The 22,990-nt window shown below is 45.7% G+C and overlaps 1 protein-coding gene across 1 annotated transcript; it reads right to left on the reverse strand.

Moving 5' to 3' along the window:
* Window positions 1-3,541: 3,541 nt before the first annotated feature.
* Window positions 3,542-22,020, reverse strand: LOC310771907 (uncharacterized protein; the record flags this gene model as incomplete). Its single annotated transcript, XM_083664409.1, has 5 exons — window positions 3,542-3,649; window positions 3,812-3,907; window positions 4,204-4,294; window positions 20,819-20,975; window positions 21,426-22,020. Coding segments are annotated over 5 exons (1,047 nt in total), but the record flags the coding sequence as incomplete, so codon positions are not given.
* Between the last annotated feature and the right edge of the window lie 970 nt (window positions 22,021-22,990).

Here is a 22,990-nt window from a genome sequence, read left to right on the forward strand (position 1 = left end):
AAACAAAGGGTGCTCCTCCCAGTCCACCGTGGCTTTAAGGTGCAGTGCAGTATCACACGGGTTTCTGTCAGGCATAACTGGTCAGGTCAGCAGAGCTCATTCCCCGGTCACAGTGCAGTAGATTCAGCAGAGCACATCCCTGGTCACAGCACAGTGGCTTCAGCAAAGCATATCCCCGGTCACAGCACAGTGGCTTCAGCAAAGCATATCCCCGGTTACAGCACAGTGGCTTCAGCAAAGCATATCCCCGGTCACAGCACAGTGGCTTCAGCAAAGCATATCCCCGGGCACAGCACAGTGGCTTCAGCAAAGCATATCCCGGTCACAGCACAGTGGCTTCAGCAAGGCATATCCCCGGGCACAGCACAGCGGCTTCAGCAAAGCATATCCCCGGTCACAGCACAGTGGCTTCAGCAAAGCTTCCCAGGTCACAGCACAGTGGCTTCAGCAAAGCTTATCCCCGGTCACAGCACAGTGGCTTCAGCAAAGCTTATCCCCAGGCACAGCACAGTGGCTCCAGCACTCCTCCCCGGTCACAGCACAGTGGCTTCAGCAAAGCATATCCCCGGTCACAGCCAGTGGCTTCAGCAGAGCATAACCTTGCCTCATCCAAACAGTACACGAGAGTCGCCATTGTTCCTGCCTCAATTCAGAGCTTTCCAGGGCGAATCCAGTTTTCCAGTTCCTTATCACTCATCACATTTTCTGTTGCCAGTGCTCCCCTTGTCTGTCCCTGTCGTCATAGTGTGTGTCTGTTGAATCTAGCAAACTGCAACCCCCGGCATCCTAGGCCTAGCTTCACCCGCTGTTTTGACCCTTCTTTCCCTAGGCAATGCTCTAACCCTTCGGTTTGCCTACTTCTCAAAGGTTCAAGGCGCACCTACTCTTCCATCACCCTGGAGATCCTGCTCCTCTCGGTCTCGTTTCCTCTAACCATGTACCCCCTTTCCCCAGGTCTTCCTCAAACACCTGGTTCTCTCACTTGCCCTCCCTGCTGAAACACTGTGGGCTTCCTCCCCACTGTTACTCTTCTTACTCCCTAAGAATAGGAGCAGCAACCATATCCATCATGCAGGGGTACCGGGATCCCAAACTCCTGGGAAGGCGGTCCTCTGGCACTCATGCCTCTCACGTGAGGCCTGATCCTACCTCCGGCCTCAAGGCCCAGAAATCCATGACTCTTAAAAGGTAATAATCATAATTCGACTTGCAATTACTGCCGATCTAATCCATGGCTTTTTAAAAGGTAAAATCCATCGTTAAACTTCATTTGCAATTACTGGTGGTCTGGGGTGGCCTGTTCACTCCATGCATTGTACCTTAATCTCACTCTCATTTCTGTCTACTAAAGTAGCCTGTGTCCACTTAACTATCAGGCTCACATCAGCACTGCCCTGGTAAGTCCATAATTACATTTCTCTAAGTCTTGTCAAATTACTTTTGGGGAGGGTTCCGACGCCCCTGCCAATCCATGGCAGGTCCGCCGTCACGTGGCTGATCATCCGTCACGTGGCCGATTCCCGGTCACGTGGCTGATCCCCCATTTGGCCAAGGAGCTCTCCGCCAAAGACAATCTTACATTCAATAAATCTTGTTAAATCTTACATTCAATAAATATTGTTAAAGCTTGGTCGGCGTTGTGTGTAGTCTCTTAAGGTAGAAATGGGAGTTTACGGAAGTTCTACCAAGAGACGGAACTAGTTACGTCATCACATTCAATTATCCAATAACAGCCTGCCATTCGTCCAAGCGGGCTGGTTAAAAGGAGTGCCCCTCCTACCTGTCTATTGCTCTTGTCTCCTATGCATTGCAGCATCAACCCACCACCTCCCCGGCTTCCACCCCAGTACCACCAGGTGAAGGCTCCTTTCCTGAAGGGGGAGGGTTCCGACGCCCCTGCCAATCCATGGCAGGTCCGCCGTCACGTGGCTAATCATCCGTCACGTGGCCGATTCCCGGTCACGTGGCTGATCCCCCTTTTGGCCAAGGAGCTCTCCGCCAAAGACAATCTTACATTCAATAAATCTTACATTCAATAAATATTGTTAAAGCTTGGTCGGCGTTGTGTGTAGTCTCTTAAGGTAGAACTGCAATAAGGTGGTGCACAGCCGAAGCGTGCTAGAAGTGAGCAATATTTCTAGTCCTCTACACACTGCAGGTTTAATCATGATATCATTAAACCGGACTGACAAAACCTGTCTTTAATTTGTCACAGACACATCAATGCATGTACACACACACACACACACACACACACACACACATGCTTCAGAGGCGCCGTGAAATTTGTCCCTCCATCTTTGACCCATCCTGGCTCGTCCTCCTCCATGGTTCAGGCCAGGAGCGGTGGTCAGCTGCACTGAAGCGCCGGGTACCAACTTCTTCTAACCGCCGCTGGTCAGACGATGATCTTCCTGCATGTTTTTAGTGGGGCGGGGGGGGGGGGCGGGACATGCAAACGCCAAACAGAAAGTCCCTTTTCACGAGATAACCCGTGTGGCAACTATAGGCGGCAAGGACATGGGGAGACATACCGCCAGTACCAACAGTGTCCCAGGTGGGAATCAAACCCAGGACCTTCTTGCTGTGAGGCGACAGCGCTACCACTGCACCACTGCACCACTGCACCACTGTAGGGTTCTTCTTGATATTAAGACCAGAGAATCATGTCTACTAGAGTGGACAAAAATGAAATGTCGGGTCTCAGGAGGATAATACACACTTAAAAATGCGTTCACACACACACACACACACACACACACACACACTGATTCTATTATCTATGTATATTTGTGCCACACAATGTACATTACATTTACTACTTTGGACCTGAGGCCTCTGAGACACTTTGGACCAGACCTTCCTTGGTCTGACCATCACAAAGGAGCTGTCTTGGAGCGCCAACACAGCCGCCATGATTGGCAAAGCACAGCAACGCCTCTTCTACTTAAGGAAACTTAAGCGTGAAAAACTCCCACAGAGGCTCCTAGTGAACTTCTATCGATGTGCCGTCGAGAGCGTGCTGACATTGTGACATACTGTCTGTCAGTGTGGTTCTCCAGCTGCACCAAAGCAGACTGCAGTGTGTCATCAAAACGGCTGTCAAAATCATTGGGACTTCGCTCCCGGACATCCACTCCCTCTACTCCTCCCGCTGCCTGCGCCGCGCCCACAGCATCATCAAGGACTCATCTCACCCGGCTCATCTCTGTACAATATTCTGGACTCACTGTTTACATGCCCCACTGAACAGTCACTAACTCTGATGCCTTATAGAATAATGTATTTATTTATTGTATGTATTTATTATTTGGGTCGATGCACTTTACCTTGGTGTTTCACTGTACGTCTCACGGAGATGCTTGTCTATATCTCGTTGTTGGAGTAATTTAACAATGACAATAAATATACTTGAACTTGAACTTGAACTGCTATTGTTTACCAATGCATCCACAGCAGTTGGCCACATGGCATCTTATCCATGCTACTTTCTCCTCTCCTCCACTCCGCTCAGTCCACTTCAACAGACACTTGCAACTACCGACACGCTACGCGCCTCGTGCTCCAGGAGGAGGAGGCTCCTCTCCAGTAGCTCCTTCTCCCGCCCTGGGTGCAGCTTCTGCAGGGGCTCCCTGGGCCTGTTTGGAGGCTGGCGCAGTCGGGCATGGTGGGGAATAGGAATGAAGGGATTATGAGTTACTGTTAGCGTTAACACATGAAAAAAGGAGCCTATAGGCAAACCAAATTAGGCCACCAAATTGAGTTGTCCCCCTTCCCTTCCCTTCCCTTCCCTTCCCTTCCCTCCTCTAGCCTTTGATGGCCTGCCTCTCTCAGGCTCTGTCATCATCAGGGGGAGCTGGGGGATGAAGGGCTTAGGGCCAATCAGTGCAGAGTCAGGAAGAGGCCTCTGAGACACAGACAGAGGAGTGACAGATTAACACAAGGACATCGTGACCTCCAGGAAACATTTCTAATGTGAGAACATGGCAAAGTATATCTGAATTGTATCTGATCTGATTGTAAAAACTGCACAAGTGAGCCTCATTTTGCCTGGGATTTTGTCTGGAGATTTGAGTTTATATCTCCTCCATTATTTTTTTATTTTATTTTTTTCTGATGGACTGTTTTCAGATGAGTTTGAATGGGATGATTAGGTCACATGGACGACACCTTTAAAAGTTCTTCCTGTGCTTCTGACCTGACCTGGATGTGGGACTCTGGATTGGTGGACTTGGTGAGTGTTGGATCCAGCTGTAAGCTCTCCTCACTGGCACTACTGCCTCCTTCAAATGCCCTGCAAGGTAGAACAACAGCCAGAGTGGCAGAACTCTGCTAAACACACACAATTAAGACAGCTTGGCTAATTCTCTCTCTCAAGGTCAAGGTTCACTTCACTTTATTTGTCTGTCTGTCTGTCTGTCTGTCTGTCTGTCTGTCTGTCTGTCTCTCTGTCTCTCTCCCTCTCTCTCTTTCTCTGTCTCTCTCCCTCTCTCTCTCTCTCTTTCTCTGTCTCTCTCTATCTCTCTGAGTATTTGTGCAATGCATTTGGATGAAAATAAATTGCTTGGAATTCCTACGTACTCATGTGATTAGCTGTTATCTTCAAATTACCTCACAATTTCTTTCTTTCTTTCTTTCTTTCTCTTTCTTTTTCTCTCTCTCTTACTTTCTTTCTTCTCTACTGTACTGATGTTGCTAAGACCCCTCGGGTTTTCAGGCATCCTTGCTGACCCAAATGTCTGTGTTTCAGTGTTTGTACAGGAATCTAAAGTCTGCAGCTTTCACCTTTGGGGTATGTTTATGTTTAGAAGAAAATCTGACTTGCTTTTGCTGTTTAAAGACACATTTAGCCGCTGGTTTGTCTTGTGTTCCGCGGGTGTCAGCTAGAAAAGATGGATAGTTAGAAGAGAGAGATATTCTATTCCTAGAGCGGAAGGCAACGAGGAGTCCTCAGCAGAAGTGTCTGTCAACACATGTGATGTAAGTGCAGTCATATAATGTTTCAACTGGATACAATGCTGCAGACATTTTCTCCTTTCACAACTGCCACAGCTGAGTGTTGTGTTGTGTTGTGTCGCGTCGCGTCGTGTCGCGTTGTCTTGTGTTGTGTTGTGTTGTGTTGTGTTGTGTTGTGTTGTGTTGAGCGATCTATCTGAAATGTATTGCCTGTCTGTCAGGCTGACAGCAGCAGCGGAAGTGAAATCCTACCCTTCACCACATAGTGTAGAACAGATACACGTGTGGACATGTTTCTTTTCTTTTCAATACAACATGCACATGAACCAGGATGCTAGTTTATATAAATACACGTTAAGTGTGATACTGCAAAAGCAGCAATTAAAAAAACATAATACAGAACATAGTCATTCAGAGATGATTTCACCGTTGCTATTCCCTCAGATGATCTACTGTACAGTATAAGAAGAAATTATCTAAAATATTTCAAATTAAAATCCACATTCAGACAATGGGGGAGCTTTCACAAATATGCTTCATTTGTGTCATATTGCAGTATGTGTGGGCATTAATGCCGTTTTTAATGTATGCTCTGCAGATTTAAATTGGACCAGTTGTTAGCCAATCGGATTATAACTTGGGAAAGTCAGAGGTTAAGGGGAAAATAATGGTATGGTTTCTATACTTGCAATGTACTGTATCGTTTAGAGACTAATGATATGGTGCCTGCATGTTGACACTGTAGGAAAATTAGCACTCCCTCTTTAGGCAGCAGTGGAATTAATTCCATAGATTCATTTGAATATGCTAATGAGTAATCCTTCATATGTTCAGAGCCATACATGAGAGACTTGGGGTCATTGTTTTCCAAATTAACTTCTTCCTCATGTAGCCTATAGGCGGACGCATCATGTTGTTATTGTTTGTATTTTCTCTGTTTTCTTTCCCACAAGCAGATGGCATTAACCCCCACTAGCACGCAGACAGATCATCAACATTATCATGTACCTGTGTGTGTGTGTGTGTGTGTGTGTGTGTGTGTGTGTGTGTGTGTGTGTGTGTGTGTGTGTTTTCAATGTTTTTATTATAGTATGTCTGACTGTGCTTGAATGCATGTACAACACTGTAAGCTCTTTAATAACAGAGAGAGAGAAGATAATCTATTAGCATGCATGCATAATATAACACACACACACACACACACACACACACACACACACACACACACACGTGCGCACGCACACACAGATACACACAGACAGACAGACAGACAGACAGACAGACAGACAGACACACACACACACACACACACACACACACACACACACACACACACACACACACACACACACACACACACACACACACAGCTAGCCAAGAGTGGATGTAAGCTGTTGGATTAAACAGCAGCAAATGCTGTCTCCACTGCAGGCGAGATGTAGGGGACAGACAGTTATGTAATACAGAGAAATGCTGACCAAGAAGGCAAGCTCTGTGGGTGTCTGTGGCTGTGTGGGGCGGCTGTAACTCAGGAGGTAGGGCGGGTTGTCCACTAATCGCCTTGAATAAAAGAGGTCGTGGTTCAATTCCCGCCTCCTGCAGTCTGCATGTCAAAGCGTCCTTGGGCAAGATACTGAACCCCAAATTGCTCCTGATGGTGTGCCAGCACCCTGCGTGGTAGCCTGCCGCCATCGGTGTATGAATGGGTGAATGCACCATACTGATTGTAAAGCGCTATATAAATGCAGGCCATTTACCATGTGTGTTTGTGGGTGTCTTTGTCTGTTCGCACCTGTGTGCATGCATCTTAATATTTCTGAAATGTATGGGACCACAATGCACACATTCATCAAAAACTATGGCTTTATATCAGAGGAAAAGTTATTCTGTGGTCGTACTGTACAAAGGGGACACACAAAGGAGAAAATTTGAGGTTATATTTGGATGTACCTTGCGTGCACATGCAAATTTAATCAACCGGCTCTGTTCTCTTTTTATCTGCCTGAATGCTTTGATTCCCCACAACAGGGCCATCTCTTGCCATTAGGATGTGCACAGTGCAGGAGGAACTCCCCCTGCAGGTTGGACCTTGAAACAACAGCAGAAACATGATTGTTCCTCTCATTACTATTCAGGAGGACATGCTGCACCTGCTGATTGGTTTGTCATCGTTAGACTTGTTTTCCCCCCTAAGTTGTGTGCATTATTGAATCCATCATCTCCAGAAGATCTGAGCTGTCGAGTGAGAAAGAGCAGAAGCCAAGCCAGAAGATGTCTGACGTTTAGCTTGTACTTGCAGAGTGCAACAATTGGCTTGGTGATAATAAAAACCAAACAAATTGAGTTAAGTGGCTCTCCACGAGAATGCGATACAGATTCCACTTCAGACATGGCCACCAGCCGTTGGGATCCCATTACAAAGCTCTCTGCAGGAGAGAGACAGAACAGAGAGGAGGGGAGCGAGGAGAGTGAGGGAGAAAGGGAGACGAGAAGTCACTGAGAGTCAGTTGGTGTGGGGTATGATTTGTCTGAAACTTCTACTTCAAAGTGTGTTTGATTGCACCACCCTGATTTATCTGTTATGGATCATATTTGAGCATGAATTAATAATGTGTGCATCTAATAACTGATCATATCAGTAGACCGTTATTTATCATAAGGCTGCTTTTTCTCCATCAGTTTCCTTCTCTCCTCCTCCTGACCATCTTGTTAGTCAGCAGCCTCCCGGCTGCCTTATAAATGCAAAGCTCCATAAGCCTCAGCAGCAGCATCTCCTCTTCTTCTCAGCTATAGTCAAAGGGAATTCCTGAGCGGTGCTGAGGCATGGCTTTGCAATCTCATCACCCACGCAGCCTCTCCGCATCTCTGCCTCTCTACGTCCCAGCTGTTCCCAAATTATTCCGTTTTCATGGTTTTGTTTTCTCAATCTACCATTGTTCAGGAGAAGAGTAATCTTCTTCATTTTGCAGATAAATGTGGAGTTGTTAAAAGGGTTAATTGTTGCATGAATTTGAAGATTAATGCTGCATTCCATTGCACTCAAAGCCCGGGGGAAAAACACCCTCCGACATGGAAAATTGCAATGGAACGGTCCATCAAGTCAAAATGGAAAATACGCAACTTTAAATTGAACCACTCAAGCCTCCATCATCCCCATTAGACATCTTTGATTATATATGTACATGAAGAGGAAAATCTGAATCGTTATAGGGGCCCTATGAGGTACACAGACATGTTCAGACTACAGGCTGCAAAGCAACAGGAAGCCCACAACACAAAGCTACAAACGCCAGAGTGAAGTGCACCAGTAGGTCGGGCATGCACAACTGTAGTTGAACTGAAGTTCAAAAAAAGAAAGGTCCAAGGCACTCTTCTGGCAGAAAGTAAAAAAGCCTTTATTTACTGTAGATGGATATTCCATTTTGAAAGGTTATTTTTAACCTTTGTGATCCTCACCAAAGAGGACCTTCACCACATCAGTTTTGGACTTCCGAGCACTCTGCACCTTTTTTCTTCCTCTTGAACTGAAGTTCAACTCGTTACCATACTATGCGGTGAAGCATGAACCAATCAGAGCCGAGAGGGGAGGTCGAGTAGGGAAGTATACTTCATCATTTCAATTAGTATAATTGTTTGCCAAATGATGAACGACAACCCGGGCAACACTCTCTGCTCTGCTGGCGACAGGGTAGCTTGGAATGCCAGACCGTTTTGTTGCTTTTGTAACACACACACACACACACACACACACACACCTACACACACACACACACACACACATACACACACACACAAATGCGTGCCTGCACACACCTACACACACACACACACACACACACACACACATACACACACACACACACACACACACACACACACACACACACAAATGCATGCCTGCAATGCTGGGCCCAGTTTCCGTGTGCTCTATTTGCCAGCCAAGTGGAATAATCAACCATGTCTCTCTCGGGAGTTTGAGATCCACCATCTGCAGGCTTTGGCCCTTTGGCCCTGAACTTCGGGCCTGGACACAGCGTATACTGGACCGCGCAGAATCCAGTCATTAGTCTGGGCCATATGGATGGCCGGACCAACTGGGAAACCCTGGCTCCAGGCAGGACTCAATGGCATCTGCTCGTCATGGCATCCTCAATATGCTAACCTTATCCACCTTATTTCTAGCTGCCATGATGCCTTACGTGCTTATTTCGGTGTAAATCCTTCCAGTCCCATCCCACCGTTACGTTGTTGACATGGACACAATATAGCCCATCTGTAAACGATGCTTCAAAGCTGCAGGCAGGCGAACCGCAAACGGAGCACATCACATCCAGCTTGGCCAAAAATCTCTCCGATAAATATCCAGAGTTGTTCAAAGAGCAACCCAAATAGCGGATGTGATAGATAACATTATTACATTCCCTCAAATAAGTCGTCAAACGAGTGTTGTGACAAGCAACTTTTTTTCCAGCGTCGGAGTTTTGAGGAAATGCACCAGCTGCAACAATCAGTCATGTTCTAGACCGGACCTTGCACCTATAATTATTTTACAGCGAGGCATTCAAAAATAATGGCCCTCATTTGTGAAGATTATCTTACTGAACACAAACTATGCTGTCATCAACTTTTGTTAACCACAGACCTTATTTCAACCAAAATCCCCATACAAAAATCCCATTGACTTTTACACATGAGTGCTAATGTCCAGGTCTTCCGGAATCATTCCTGCAGTACTGATAGAGTAGTACTGTACCAAAGACGATGGGATTTCAAGCAAGACGACCCAACTTCCTGTCATTTTGGCACCTGCGTTTTGCCCATGGTTTTCCACGGACACGCTCACTTAGGAGATTTTCCGCCGGTCTGAGTCTATTGGAGTCAATGGGAAAAGTCAACGTGATCTCAGATTATGACAGATTCTTTTGCCCCATATTCATTAAAGTAAATATTCGGCCCATTCTCAAAAGCCACATACTGTATCTTCACAATATTCTGACACTAAAATGGCATTTTCCAGACAGATAGATCAGGAGAAAAACAAACTTGTTCAAGACCTGTCTCTATCTCAGCAACACACTCTCGCGAGATTTGGCAACAGGAACTCATGTTAGCAGGGAGCTAATCGCTTCCAGCTTTAGCCGCTAAAGCTGAAGTTCGTTGATGTAGTATAGCTAAATCTGTGGCTAGAAAAAATATTTTGAATGGAATATCTTAGTTTCAACTGTATTGAGCTAACAACGGGCAGCTTTGTGTTTATATGTGCAGCTTTGTGTTTATATAGTTTGGGAACTCACAATTTCAAGTAAGCTTGCTAGGTCACAAGGTCAGCACTAAGCCTGCATCACCAGGCACATAGTCCTCTCACAACACTTCAGGGGAGAGGTGACCACGTGACCATTTGGGAGAGTTGTAGTCTCGCTGGCCAGCCTCCTCTCCCTTCCGTCCGAGGAGTCTGGTGCCGCACGTCTCCATAACTGAGATAAACCCTCCCTGCTCTACTCTGCTCTCCCTGAGCGACTGTTTTGGTGGCAGCCGGATGTCCGCTCCCAGCTTATTACAAACTCTGTCATTGGCTCCGACCATGTCAAGAGCGGCTTCCACTCCCTCATCCCTGTGTGTCGCTGTAAATGGTGCCCTGCCGCCTCAGTGAAAACAACAGCGGTAACTAGCTAGCAAGCTAACCAGCCAGCAAGACTAGGAGAGTTGTAGCTACCATTAGTTAGAATTGTCGGAGCCTGCAGTGAATCATCTAGATAGTAATAGAAGATCTATGGTAGTACCGTACATGATGTACTCTATAGGAAAGAGAGAGGGGGGGGCGCATGTAGGAAATGACCGTAGGCCGGATCTGAACCGAGTCACTGCAGGAAGGACTGAGCCTTTCTCGCTCCACTTTTGTCAGCCACATGCCTATGCTATTGTATTTTTGAGTAGAAGATGCTCTCTCTCTCCCTCTCTCTCTCTCTCTCTCTCTCTCTACCTGTACCTCCAGAGATTCTCTCGGCTCCAGCAAATGATCAGTCAAGTGATGACTCATAAAGCCGTGACAGGCAGCATGTGAGATTGTATCGATCCAGCGGCCGTTCACCAGAGAGTAAATGTTTTAATATAGCCTGTGCTCAGTGTCGTGCTTTACGATAATGGCCGAGCTCACACCGGGACCGGGGACCAGGAGTCTCATCATGGCCGTGTCGCAGGAGGCTCGTATAGCTTATTTGTTTACTTCTAGCAACTGTCTCAAGGCTCACTCTCAACCTAAGTGTTCATATCTGTCAATTCAAATCAAAATGTAAATTCACTTAATTAATAAATACACCTACAATGACTGCATTGAGCCCAATACTGGTAGTCATAATTCCTGACTAATATAATCTGCTGTGGAGTCCGAGATCAATAATATTTATTTGGTGTAATGGTCTACATTACTTAGACCAAATAAAGATGTTATAATGGGATACACTCAACCAAGGGCGAATACCTGGTTTCACAAGTGAGGGGGGCACAATAAAATGTGGAGCGCCGACCCTCTAGGGGGCTCCGGGGGCAGATTTTTTTTTACATTTTAAAGTAAAATGCATCAATTTGGTGCACTCTGAGGGGAAGATTAAGAGGCTAGATCTATGAAGAACTACACACATCACTAAATACATGCCTTTTAGACACCACCTCCTCCAACTCAGAGCTCTGATATGAAAGCAGATGACATGAACAAGGCATAGAACAATACTGATGTGAAAGCCAGAGCCATATTGAAATCACGTTGGTTGTATTATTATTATCATTATTATTAGGCTATTATTAGTGTGCTTTATTTTAAATTCAACCATGTTCACTGCTTACCATGTTCACTTCCTCTCTTCACCTAACCCTTTATACAGCAGCAGGGACGTGCAGAGAATGTTAGAGGGGCAGGGGCTGGCAAAAACGTTTTAACGTTTTTAGCCAGATTTAGAGGAATATCTCATTTTAAATTAACATTTGGATGATACTTGTCACAGAAAAATAACTCCACAAACTGAATAATATTAGTACAAAAGTTACATTTGCTGTTACAATACTGTGAGTGCTGCCTTCAGGGACGGCTTGGAAAGGGGAATTTCCATACAGAGCGCCATTAGAAATGCATTCAGGGTCTGGAGAGGGCACTTTTACAGACGAGGAAATCCATGGCAATCTTTTGGAGTAGCCTATAGCTTATAATTAGCAACTCAATTAACATTCTCAGCCATAATATGATGGCTGGTCAAACAGTAGTGTATTAAGCATAATTTTTTCAATTTACCCACGAGTTTTTCAGTTTAAAAAGTGGGAGGGGACAGAATCAAGGTTTTGTCCTTGATTCCCCAGTGGAAAATTTGCCCCTGCACTCAACCAAATGCCATTGAATGACATGTTTCTCAATAGCTCCAGTCAAATCAACAGCAGAGTAACGGTCTGTAGCACTGTCCCATCACTGTGGCTATAGGGCAGCTCTCTGGTATTCATCTGTTCATGTAATTCAGATTTAATCCACAGGTAGTGCCGAACAAAAAATAATGGAAAAAGAATGTGTAAACCTAGAAACCAGCTCTGGGTCTTGGGACAGATTCAAAACAATAATAGAAAATATATGATAACATAAGTTTCGGTATAGTATGATACAATAAGCTGAAAAAACCTGGGACTATCAATTTCAGGATAATATAACACAATCAAAAACTACTATTAGACTTGGTTGTTATCTGGTTGTTGTTGTTGTTGTTCCACCATCTTGCACATAAAAGAGATCAAATGTGATAGTACTGTACAGTGTAATACAAATGATACTGGATGTTAGAGTATATTTTCTTACTGTATTAAAGAATCATTTTTGACATTATGATAAATGAATGTTATCTTGTAAGAGTTATTACAACAATGTCTTATAAGTAGAATTTTAAAGGTTGTTGTCCTTGACAGCTCTGATTCAGTATTGGTTTAATTGTGTGTGTGTGTGTGTGTGTGTGTGTGTGTGTGTGTGTGTGTGTGTGTGTGTGTGTGTGTGTGTGTGTGTGTGTGTGTGTGTGTGTGTGTGTGTGTGTGTGTGTGTGTGTGTGAAATGAAGAACTGAAATCTCAAGAAGCGCACATTTGCTGCCCTTGAAAAGAGGGGTTAAGCGGCAGAGGTTTTTCCTCTGTCTGCCTATGAAGCCACATGTATTAAAACATGAAAGCAGACTCAGTGCTATGTTGAACTGTGCCGAGATCCAGGAGCTGCTGTATCTTCTACGTGCCTTGAATCCATATGCAGGAGAGAGGGAGGGAGGGAGGGAGAAAGAGCGAGCGAGGGAGAGGTAGGGAGAGAGAGAGAGACAGAGAGAGGGAGGGAGAGAGAGAGTGGGAGAGAGAGAGAGAGAGAGAGAGAGAGAGAGAGATGAATAAATAAGTAAATATGGTTGGAGAAAAAGGATTGCAGTGGTTTTCAATCAATGTTTCTTTAATCTTTGGGCAGAATGAATCAGATAAATGAATAATATCATAAGGTTTGGTTTGCTTTTCCCCCCCCCAGCACCACCTCGTTCCTTTTGTATGGTGCCACCCCCCCCCCCCCCCCCCCCCCCCGCCCACACACACACACCTTTCGTTGCTACAGACCACTTCAATAATTCACATGGAAGTTTTAAACTGCAGTAGATCTTAAAAATATTCAGGCTGAGAGGGGCTAAACAAAATGAACGTTGTTCACCTTTTGTGTGAACAGACTTCTCCTCGCTGCTCGCCTCTTCTTTCATATTGTATATAAAGCTGAAGCAGTGTCAACAAGTAGAGCTCCGACTGTAAAGAGAAGAATACAGCTACGCCCCTTGTTTTTATAGAGACAATTAGACCGAGCCATACAGTAACTGCTGTTCTAGATTATAAGGAGATGTTATCAGACCCAAGTGAAATAGTATTTTCTACTATTGATATCCAGTGATATTGCTAAGCTGGGATAAATCACTGATGATGTCACAAAGTCAACAAGTGACATCACAATGTGACATTAGTCACACACACACACACACACACACACACACACACACACACACACACACACACACACACACACACACACAGTGTGGGCGGAGCCTGTTCCCACACTTCACCTGTCAATCACAGAGCATGGGTGGGGCCTCTTCCCACACATCACCTGTCAATCAAACAGTGTGGGCCGAGCTTGGAGAATTGCAGGAAATGCAGGGAAAATGCACATGAACTGGGGGGGAATGGAAAAAACAGCTTTGTCACTTCCTGCCTATTCCAATCCTCAATGCCCATGTGCAGTGGATCAGATTGATTGACCAACCAAGATAAGATAAGATAAGATAAGATAAGATAAGATGAGATGAGATGAGAAAAGAAAAGAAAAGAAAAGAAAAGAAAAGAAAAGAAAAGAAAAGAAAAGAAAAGAAAAGAAGATAGCAAGATACACCTTTTTTGGCACAGTGTCAGAAAATGATTACTGTGATACCTGATACCTTTTGCATTGTCCTGATATGATAAACCACCCATCTGGTACTCCATGCAGATTAAGACAAATTCCTATCATTATTTGTAAATAATATTTGACCGAGGTCTGATGCCTCCTACATTAATAAACCTGTTGTGGCTTTCCTCTAAAATGAACATATAGTCAGGACTGCCTGAAAGAATATTTTTCTGTCCATAAGATATTGAGTAGCAGTCTGAGCCAACCTTGAGCTGTTTGATCCTAAATTCTAGACAGTGTGATGCTGAAGACGGAGGAGCATGCTATTCTGCAATAGTAGTGTGAAGCTATGAATATATCAGGATGGACAAGGACATGAGGGTTTGTTCAAACACTCTTACACATCGGGTCCAACACCACCGCATCTGAAAATGTTCCTCAAGGGAAAAGGTTCCTATGGGGTTCTTTGTCAGACAAATAGTTCTAACCAGAATCCTTTTCATTTGAAGAACCCGAGGGCACTTGGCAGGAAAAGTTCCTCGGGGGATCCTTTGAAGGGTGAGAGAAACCTCGATACACAGCAACAAAAAAAACGTCAGTCTCAATTTTCTATGAAATTGTTTGTTGAAGGGTTTTCAAACATGTGAATGTCAGCATTGTTTGCTAGTCAGTAATGTGAGAACAATGGCAATTACCGAGGGACATTTATATCTTATCTACATATATGTGATATATATTTTATATCAAAACCACTTTCTTATTGCTTTTACACATTGGCAGAGCAACATACTTTACTCAAATCACATTTCACGTAGGCTATTGACAGTGGCTGATGTTGACCTCGGAACCTAAATGGAGATATGTAGCTCTGTGCTCTTGCCAAATGGGCCACATTGCAGCATTGCACTTATGCAGTCTTTGGGGCATTCAAACATCAGAATGATACAAAGTATCAAAATGATACGAAGTATCAATCATGCTTAAGTCAACGCAGGGGTGGGGGGGTGGGTGGTGTAGCTCCATTACATTTTACAAGTTGACATTTTGGATTTGATCCTGGCTTTAGATCACAGTGCTGCTGTATAATTTACTGTATCTACTCAGCTTGCCTCAGTTTTATGACAGATTTATTTATTTATTTATATCAATATGAGAAAGATATATATATATATATAGGGACTTCAAGCCAGAGGGATCAGAAGCCCAACATCTCATGGGGATTCAAAGCTGAGACATACATCACACAACACAACAAGGCCCGGAAACCCCTTCCACCAAGGACCTCACCATCACCCCCCACAAACCCCACTACCTCCTCCTGAACTCAGCTGAACCCCTCCCCACACTGATATGACTTGCATACTGTGGCAATATAAGTGATTCTGATTCTGATTCTGAAGTCATGACAGTTCAGAAGACATAGTTGAACAGGCGCTACACAATAACTGCCTGGTTGCGTTACAAGAGCAACATTTTGTTTGACACATTAATTGAATTCTTCAAACAACAAGTAGGTGTGACATGTTGCCGATCAGGATCCGTCTGTGTGATAACTGGCCGGCCATCTATTCTAGCGCTGAAGCCCCGTCCACATCGAACGCTGTCCAAGGTGCTGAAGAGAGGCGGAGGTCGAGACGCACGGTTGGTTTACCGCCAGCGGGAGACTACTGTTATGAGCAGGTGGTATCTATCAGCATGCAATTATCTCTGATGAAATGCACGCCATCGGCCCTAGTTAACATCTCTCTTCACAGACAGCCGGCGCTGAGACTTGATCACTACCGACATTGTCAAACGCCACGGTTTTCTCTGCTCTGCCTGCCTAAGCCTGCTTTCGTTTCTGTTTATATCATGAGTTTGTCAGAGAGCTAGAAAGCTTTCATTTGGATTCTGTAAACATTTTGACTTTGAAAACCTAACCTGCTCTTCCCCGTGTTGGAGACTTGAAGATGAACTGTTTAGTTAGCCTTTTCCTGGAGTGAGTCTGAGTTTGTTACTGGAGCTTTTCTGTTGGGACCCGGAAGAGACATTGCATTATTCTGCCAGTTTGTTTGCCTGGGAATCAAACCCACACCTCTACTGTTTTGATCCCTGTGACTCAGTAAAATACTTTAAAACATTTCCATTGTGTCCATCTACTGCATTATTGGGTCCAGCCTTTTGAACAGGCATTACATTCTGAGAGCTTTCTCGGTCAAACCTTCAAAGTGTTCCAATGGTTCTCCTATGAGGGCAAGTCGAAGATCCCGATATGATTCGAGTTAGACCTTTTACTTCTGAGAGTGTAAGAGTCTACTGAACAACCCTCCTGAAAATGTTATTATGTGAAATTTGCCATGGGGTCATAGAAAACAAACACAACAGCCGCTCGGATTTGCTTGAGAAATTGCATCAGGCTAAAACTCTATATATGCAACCTTTATTGCCTTTTATGGCGTGAAATTTGAGGGAAATAATCCAATTCCACGTCCAAAGTAATTTGATTATGCATATCATGTATACAGAGAACGTGTAGAAACCAATGCATTTGCCTTCCATTAGAGTTGTTGTGACTGATTGTCCTAGTATACACTACAAGCTGAGCATACTGCACATTAAAGACCGTTACTCTACATGGTAGTGCACAGCTTCATCCACCATTAAGGAACTTGACTTTATAGTTTACTAAGATGGATTTTCTACATAAGTTGAACTTGACTTAAATGCACAGAGGCCGACACTAAGAAAGGATTTTGTGAGCAATGCCTCTACCATGCAAAAGTGCCTGAGTGCACACTTGCATACATCACACATACTGTCTTAACCTCGTTACGCTCGTGTGAGCACAACAACCCAATGGCAGAATAAGCACTTGGCCCAACGCCCTCCTGCTGTGGCCATGCAGTCAGAAGCCTGAACAGAGGGGGCTGGATGTCATGGCGTGGTGCACATACATTTTCTCCATCCTAAGGTGTCTTCTTTACTTCTTCTCATTTCTTTTGCAGCCCTACTCGTCAAATGAATGTGAGCGATATTCCCCTGCTATGGCCTTGCATAGGGAAACAAATGGGCGCGGGTGACAGTATATCTGCGTGCATGTGATTGCTTTGGGGTTTGTGTGTGCTGTGTGTCTGGATAATAGCCCTCGCCTATTCCTACTGTATTGTAACTCCTGCCTCCTGTCAACGTGACAAAAAGCACCCCTGCGCCCTCGGGCTGCTGATGTTGCAGATGAGACAGAGCCTCTGGTGCTATTTCCACGAGAGAGAGGAGAGAGAGGAGAGAGAGAGAGGAGAGAGAGAGAGAGAGAGAGAGGGAGAGAGAGGGAGAGAGAGAGAGACAGGGAGGGAGCGAGCGAGGAATGAAAATGGGTATAAACATGTAAATATAAATATACTGCAACCTCTGGGCTTCTACCACCCACCATCCCCTGTGTGGTGCATCTGCTTACACCACCAGTGAACCTGCCTATTCATCCTGTTATGTGTTGTTATCATTACTTTTTTTATCTATTTACCTCTGCTGCACTCCGTTTGCTCCGCTCCCCCTGAGGTCAGGGGGGATGTTGGTCCTTTTGTTGGGTCTGCCTCACCACATCCTCCTCCTCCTCCTCGCTGCCCGAGGCAGACTGACTAACTCTGTTCGGATGTTAAATAGATATGGGGGAGAAGATTTGCATGTGCATCAAGCACTGAACGCAGTATAATTGTCTTTGTGATGGGGCGTCTGGGTAGTGTTAGAGGTAAAGGCACTCACCTACCACCTACCGGCCCGGGTTCACTTCCCGGCAGTGGTACTTACGGCTTCGTCAGAGGTCAGACGTTCCCACAGACACAATTGGCCATGTCTGCGGGTGGGAGGCCGGTGGGGTAGGGGGCCTGGGCACTGGCGCCTCCTCTGGTCGGTAGAGGTGCCTGCTCAGGGGGGAGGGGAGCTGGTGGGAATAGCACGATCCTCCCATGCTACGTCCTGCCGGTGAAACTCCTCGCTGTCAGATGAAAGGAAGCGGCTGGCAACTGCACTGTATCTAAGGAAACAGTGCTCGTCTACAACCCAGACCGGCAGAGGAGGTGGAGCAACGACCGGCTTATCTGGCTCTCTCTCTCTCTCTCTCTCATCTCACAAACACACACACACAAACACACATCCATACACACACACACACACACACACACTAATATAGTCACACATACATGTACAGTACACTTCACACAGAAAGGCCCTTTTTGACGACCCCATCCAGGCGGTGGGCACTCGAGGACATGCGGACGGGCACGCACTCCTTCAGCACTCACAGCGTCCCACGTGGGAATCGAACCCAGGACCTTCTAGCTGTGAGGCGACAGCGCTTACCACTGCACCACCATGCCCCCCCCCCTGTACAGTACACTCTACATACCATGTGCGATGCCGACATGAAAAACCTGCCCCACTCTGTGAGCAGCAGGGGGCGGCCATGAGAGCCCGGGCCTCATGTTACCATGCTGGGAGGTGCTTTCTGCATGTGGGCAAAGTTAATGGCATGCAGGGCCTCATGCATTTCAAATAGCACGGGTAAATGTGATGGATTCACACAATCTGTAGCTGATGTTCTGTGAAGATAAAGAGCATAGGAGGCTTGATGTGCAAACTGAATCCTTTATCTTTTTCAACAGCGTGCAAACTTCTCTCAGCTTCAATTCACCATAACTTTTAAAGACGTTCATTCACTGGCGATGCTGAAGTTACCCATGCGCTGAGGGACGATGTCCAGTTCATCGAAGTAGTTGAGGACGGTCTCATCCAGCCAGCCGTCACAGGAAGTCCTCCTGGCAGTAGGTTTCCTCTACCTCTACAATACCCACTGTTGATGTCATACCCAACAATCGTTGAGTGGTGGCCAGAGCGAGGACCGAGTCGTGGCCAATGGCAGGGGCGGACTGCATAATCGGGCACGTCGGGCAAATGCCCGGTGGCCTGGCCTGGCATGGCCTGCAAAAAAAACAACTAGTGGTTTTATTACTTTATTCAGGGTTAAAGTGGGTGCATCTCATTGTAAAATTGGCCCAAATTGGGCTTCAAACGGCCCAAATTGGGTTTCAAACGGCCCAAATCGGGCTTTAAACGACCCAAATTGGGCGTCAAACGGCCCAAATCTGGCTTCAAACGGCCCAAATTGGGCTTCAAACGGCCCAAATTGAGCTTCAAACGGCGCGTCGGCCCGTATCGGCCTGGCCTGCTTGGTATCTAATGCCCGGCCTGAATTATGATCCCAGTCCGCCCCTGGCCAATGGTGACTGATGATGCCATCCCCACTGATGATGCCATGCCCCAGTCGTCGATTCAGCCATTGGTGACTGATGATGTCATAGACATTGTGATATCATCAGTGATGTATGACAGACACTGATGATGGTGATGTCATAGTCTATGACATTGTGTCATCATCAGTGATGTCATAGACAGTGTGATGTCATCAGTGATGTCATAAATCCTTCCCTGATGAAGTTATAAATTGAACGACTCTTTCTCACAGCCCAGGCAGCTTGATCGCGCATAGTAGTGACTGTGACCCTCATAGGGCAAAGGCAATGTGTAACCATGAGGACTGATATCCTCTTGTGTTGGTACATGCTTTACAGCATTTTGCTGGCTAAAGCTGCAGAGATTTCAGTCTAATCTGACAGTAATTGTGCCCCTTCAAACCTTATGACTGCTGTTTGCTTTAGGCACAAGCAAATGTATGTTTTGTGAGCTGTAATATTATTTTAAAGCAATTTGTTTCCCGACTGAACATAACTATGCTTTGCCGCAGAGACGTGGGGGGGGGGGGGGGGGGGGGGGGGTTGGACACAGGCGACATGTCCCCCCCCCCCACCCCCACACTTTTTAAAAGGCAGTATTGGACCCCTCCAAAAACTAAAGTTATGTTAAAAAAAAAAAAAAAAACGGCATGCACTAGGACCATGCGGCCGCCCATCTTCCAGCGACCGGCCCAGTAGAAGTACGAGTGACACTGGGCAGGCCCAATCACATCTCTTACTAGGCACACATCTCCCCCTGTGTCTGGGCTGGCCCAATCACAAAAATAACATACAGGAGTTATCTTATTTTTAAATTACTTGAAATGAGAAAAATAAGCATGTTTGTTCTCTAAATGAATTTGCATTGTTGCTTTTTATGTGAATAACATTTTGGGTGAAGCAAGATTTAGCTATTTTTCAAGAAAAGTGGCAGCAGTGTAGAAGTGAGTGACTAAGCTAATAACCATATATAATGACAAAAATCTCTAAATAAATATACAGTATTTACCCGAATGAGAAAAGGAGCAGATTTGATGGTTAAAACTGAATGACATCACAACAGCCTAATCCTAATGTTAATTTAAAATGTGATATTACTTTAAATCTGGCTTGAAACGGCCCAAATCTTTAGAAAAACATTTAAAAAATGCCTGCTAGTTGAGGTGCTGTGGTACAGGTGCGACGCAGCCTTGGTGATGCAGCCGACCTGGCCCTGGTGACCCCGTGAGCAGGCCCTGCTGGAGGAGTGGGCGGATTCCAAGGCATTCAGGCTCTTTCTGGAGGCCAAGAGATGCCCTCGCAGTCTGGCCCACATGTGTCGGAACCGGATTGCTGGGCACACATCACCTGAACCAAGTGCACTCCCTACCACTAACACAAGTGATGAAGGACTTTGTGCTCCACTAAAACTGACTTGAAGGGCTGTTTATTTCTTTATTTATTTACTTCCTAGTTTCAAACAAATCCAAGACGAGATTAAATTCCATCAGCATACACCACCTGTAGTCAATCCTACTACTATAATTGGAGAGCTGTGTGTCCGTGTGTGCTCAGCTCATCGTCCCCAGAGGCCCCACCCTATAGAACTGAGCGTGCAAAAATCCTAGCTATCATTATGAGGTGAGGTTCAATTAGCTTTGCACGGAAACAGCCGGTAGAAATTCTTTTTACTTTTATACTTGATTCCAGTCTTCTTTTTATACAAGTAACTGGACTGTGGTGTGTGTGGGTTTTGTGCGCTCCTCCCTCCCTCCCCCATCATTCATCCAACCATCCACCCACCGATCAACAACCAGAAGATGAAGGCAACAAACAGGAAGAGCGCACCTATCCAGTTGTTGTTGTTGTTGTTGTTTGGGTTTCCGTCGCCTTGGTGACGATGGTCTGCTCTGTGTAAGAAGTCGTTGGTGTGGAAGACTGTGGTGAAGAAGCCGAAGGGAAAAGCACCGATGCCAAAAGATATAAAGCCAGAGTCAACGAAACCCTGGGATGGCCCACCTCTACTCTCTGGCTCTGTTCTCCGTCCCTGAGGCCGAGAAGTTTTCAACCTGGGGTCTTTTTGGCTGGAGCTCCCTCTGCCATACAGTGGGATGACGTTCTCTCTGCTGATGCCCGCTCTACACACAGGACACTTCTGTCTGCTGGGCCGTGTCTCCAGCCATTGATGAAGGCAGGGCCAGCAGAACAAGTGGCCGCACGCAGTGATGACAGCGTCCATCGCCATGTCCAAACAAATGTTACAGCTGAAGGTAGGCTGTTCGCCCTCTCCGGTGCCGTTCAAGGCGTCGCGACATTCGCTGCTGCTTTTGCCCCCAGCTGGGAATCGACCTCTGCTGACGTATTCGCCATCACTCGAGGATGGGGGATGCACGTCCATGTTTGTCGTAGTTGTGCTCTTCCATTTCACCCGCCCTATTATAGTAGTAAGATTGAATTGCTCGAGTGACTTCACTGGTGACATCATCACTGATTCTATGCATATCATCAGTGAGCAATTGTGATGTCATCAGTGATGTCACTCGAGGAATGATAACATCACATCATTATTATACACATGTAATTGTTATACACTAGTGCAGTGCCTGTAGCGCAGTGCCCGTTCCCCTCCTCTCTCTTTACCCCATTCACACCCCTGTGGGCTGTTTTTTAAAGTGTGTTGGACATTATGACATTATAACATTATGACATGATATCATGACTGATGAGATCACTCACTGATTATACATCAATGTCTGTCATAAATCACTGATGACATCACAATTGCTTAAAGTCGAACTGAACCCATTCGTCGCGTGCGTCAGAGTCCGTTTCAGACTGAAAACATAACTTGTCTGAGATGACAGGTTGAGAGGTGGGTCATAGTAGCATGTCGATGATTTTATTTGACAATTCTGGGGACTGGATTGGGCAATCCTGGCGTGTTCCGCCTCCAAATCGAGTGGGATTCAGCGTGTTGTGGCGCTCTCCTCGGGAAGACCCTGCTGACACGAGGTTAGTGGCTGAGTGGAGCTCAGCGAGCCGCAGGCAGCCAGCTGCCTTCATGTTGCCGAGTGGAGAGTGCAGCCCGTCGGCCTGGAATCTCCAAGGTGCGACCCCTGACAACCAGGCTCTCTGAGGCGCGCGCCATTATCACTATTTCGGTAAATAAGATTCCTGGAATGCGAGTTTTAACGAGCCAGTTACATTTCTTTGCATTCTTAGACATTAGCGTTTGATTTAGTTTGCATAATTGGCCAAGTTAGTAGTTAGTTTATGAAATTCTTCCAGATGACAGGCACTAGGTGCCATTTTCCCCTTCATTTGGAAGAGAAAATTATCCTGAAATGAAGATTTGATTGACAGCTGCC

This window comes from Poromitra crassiceps, assembly GCF_964638095.1.
Source record: "Poromitra crassiceps genome assembly, contig: HAP1_SCAFFOLD_1482, whole genome shotgun sequence".
In the NCBI taxonomy this organism is placed as follows: Eukaryota; Metazoa; Chordata; class Actinopteri; order Beryciformes; family Melamphaidae; genus Poromitra; species Poromitra crassiceps.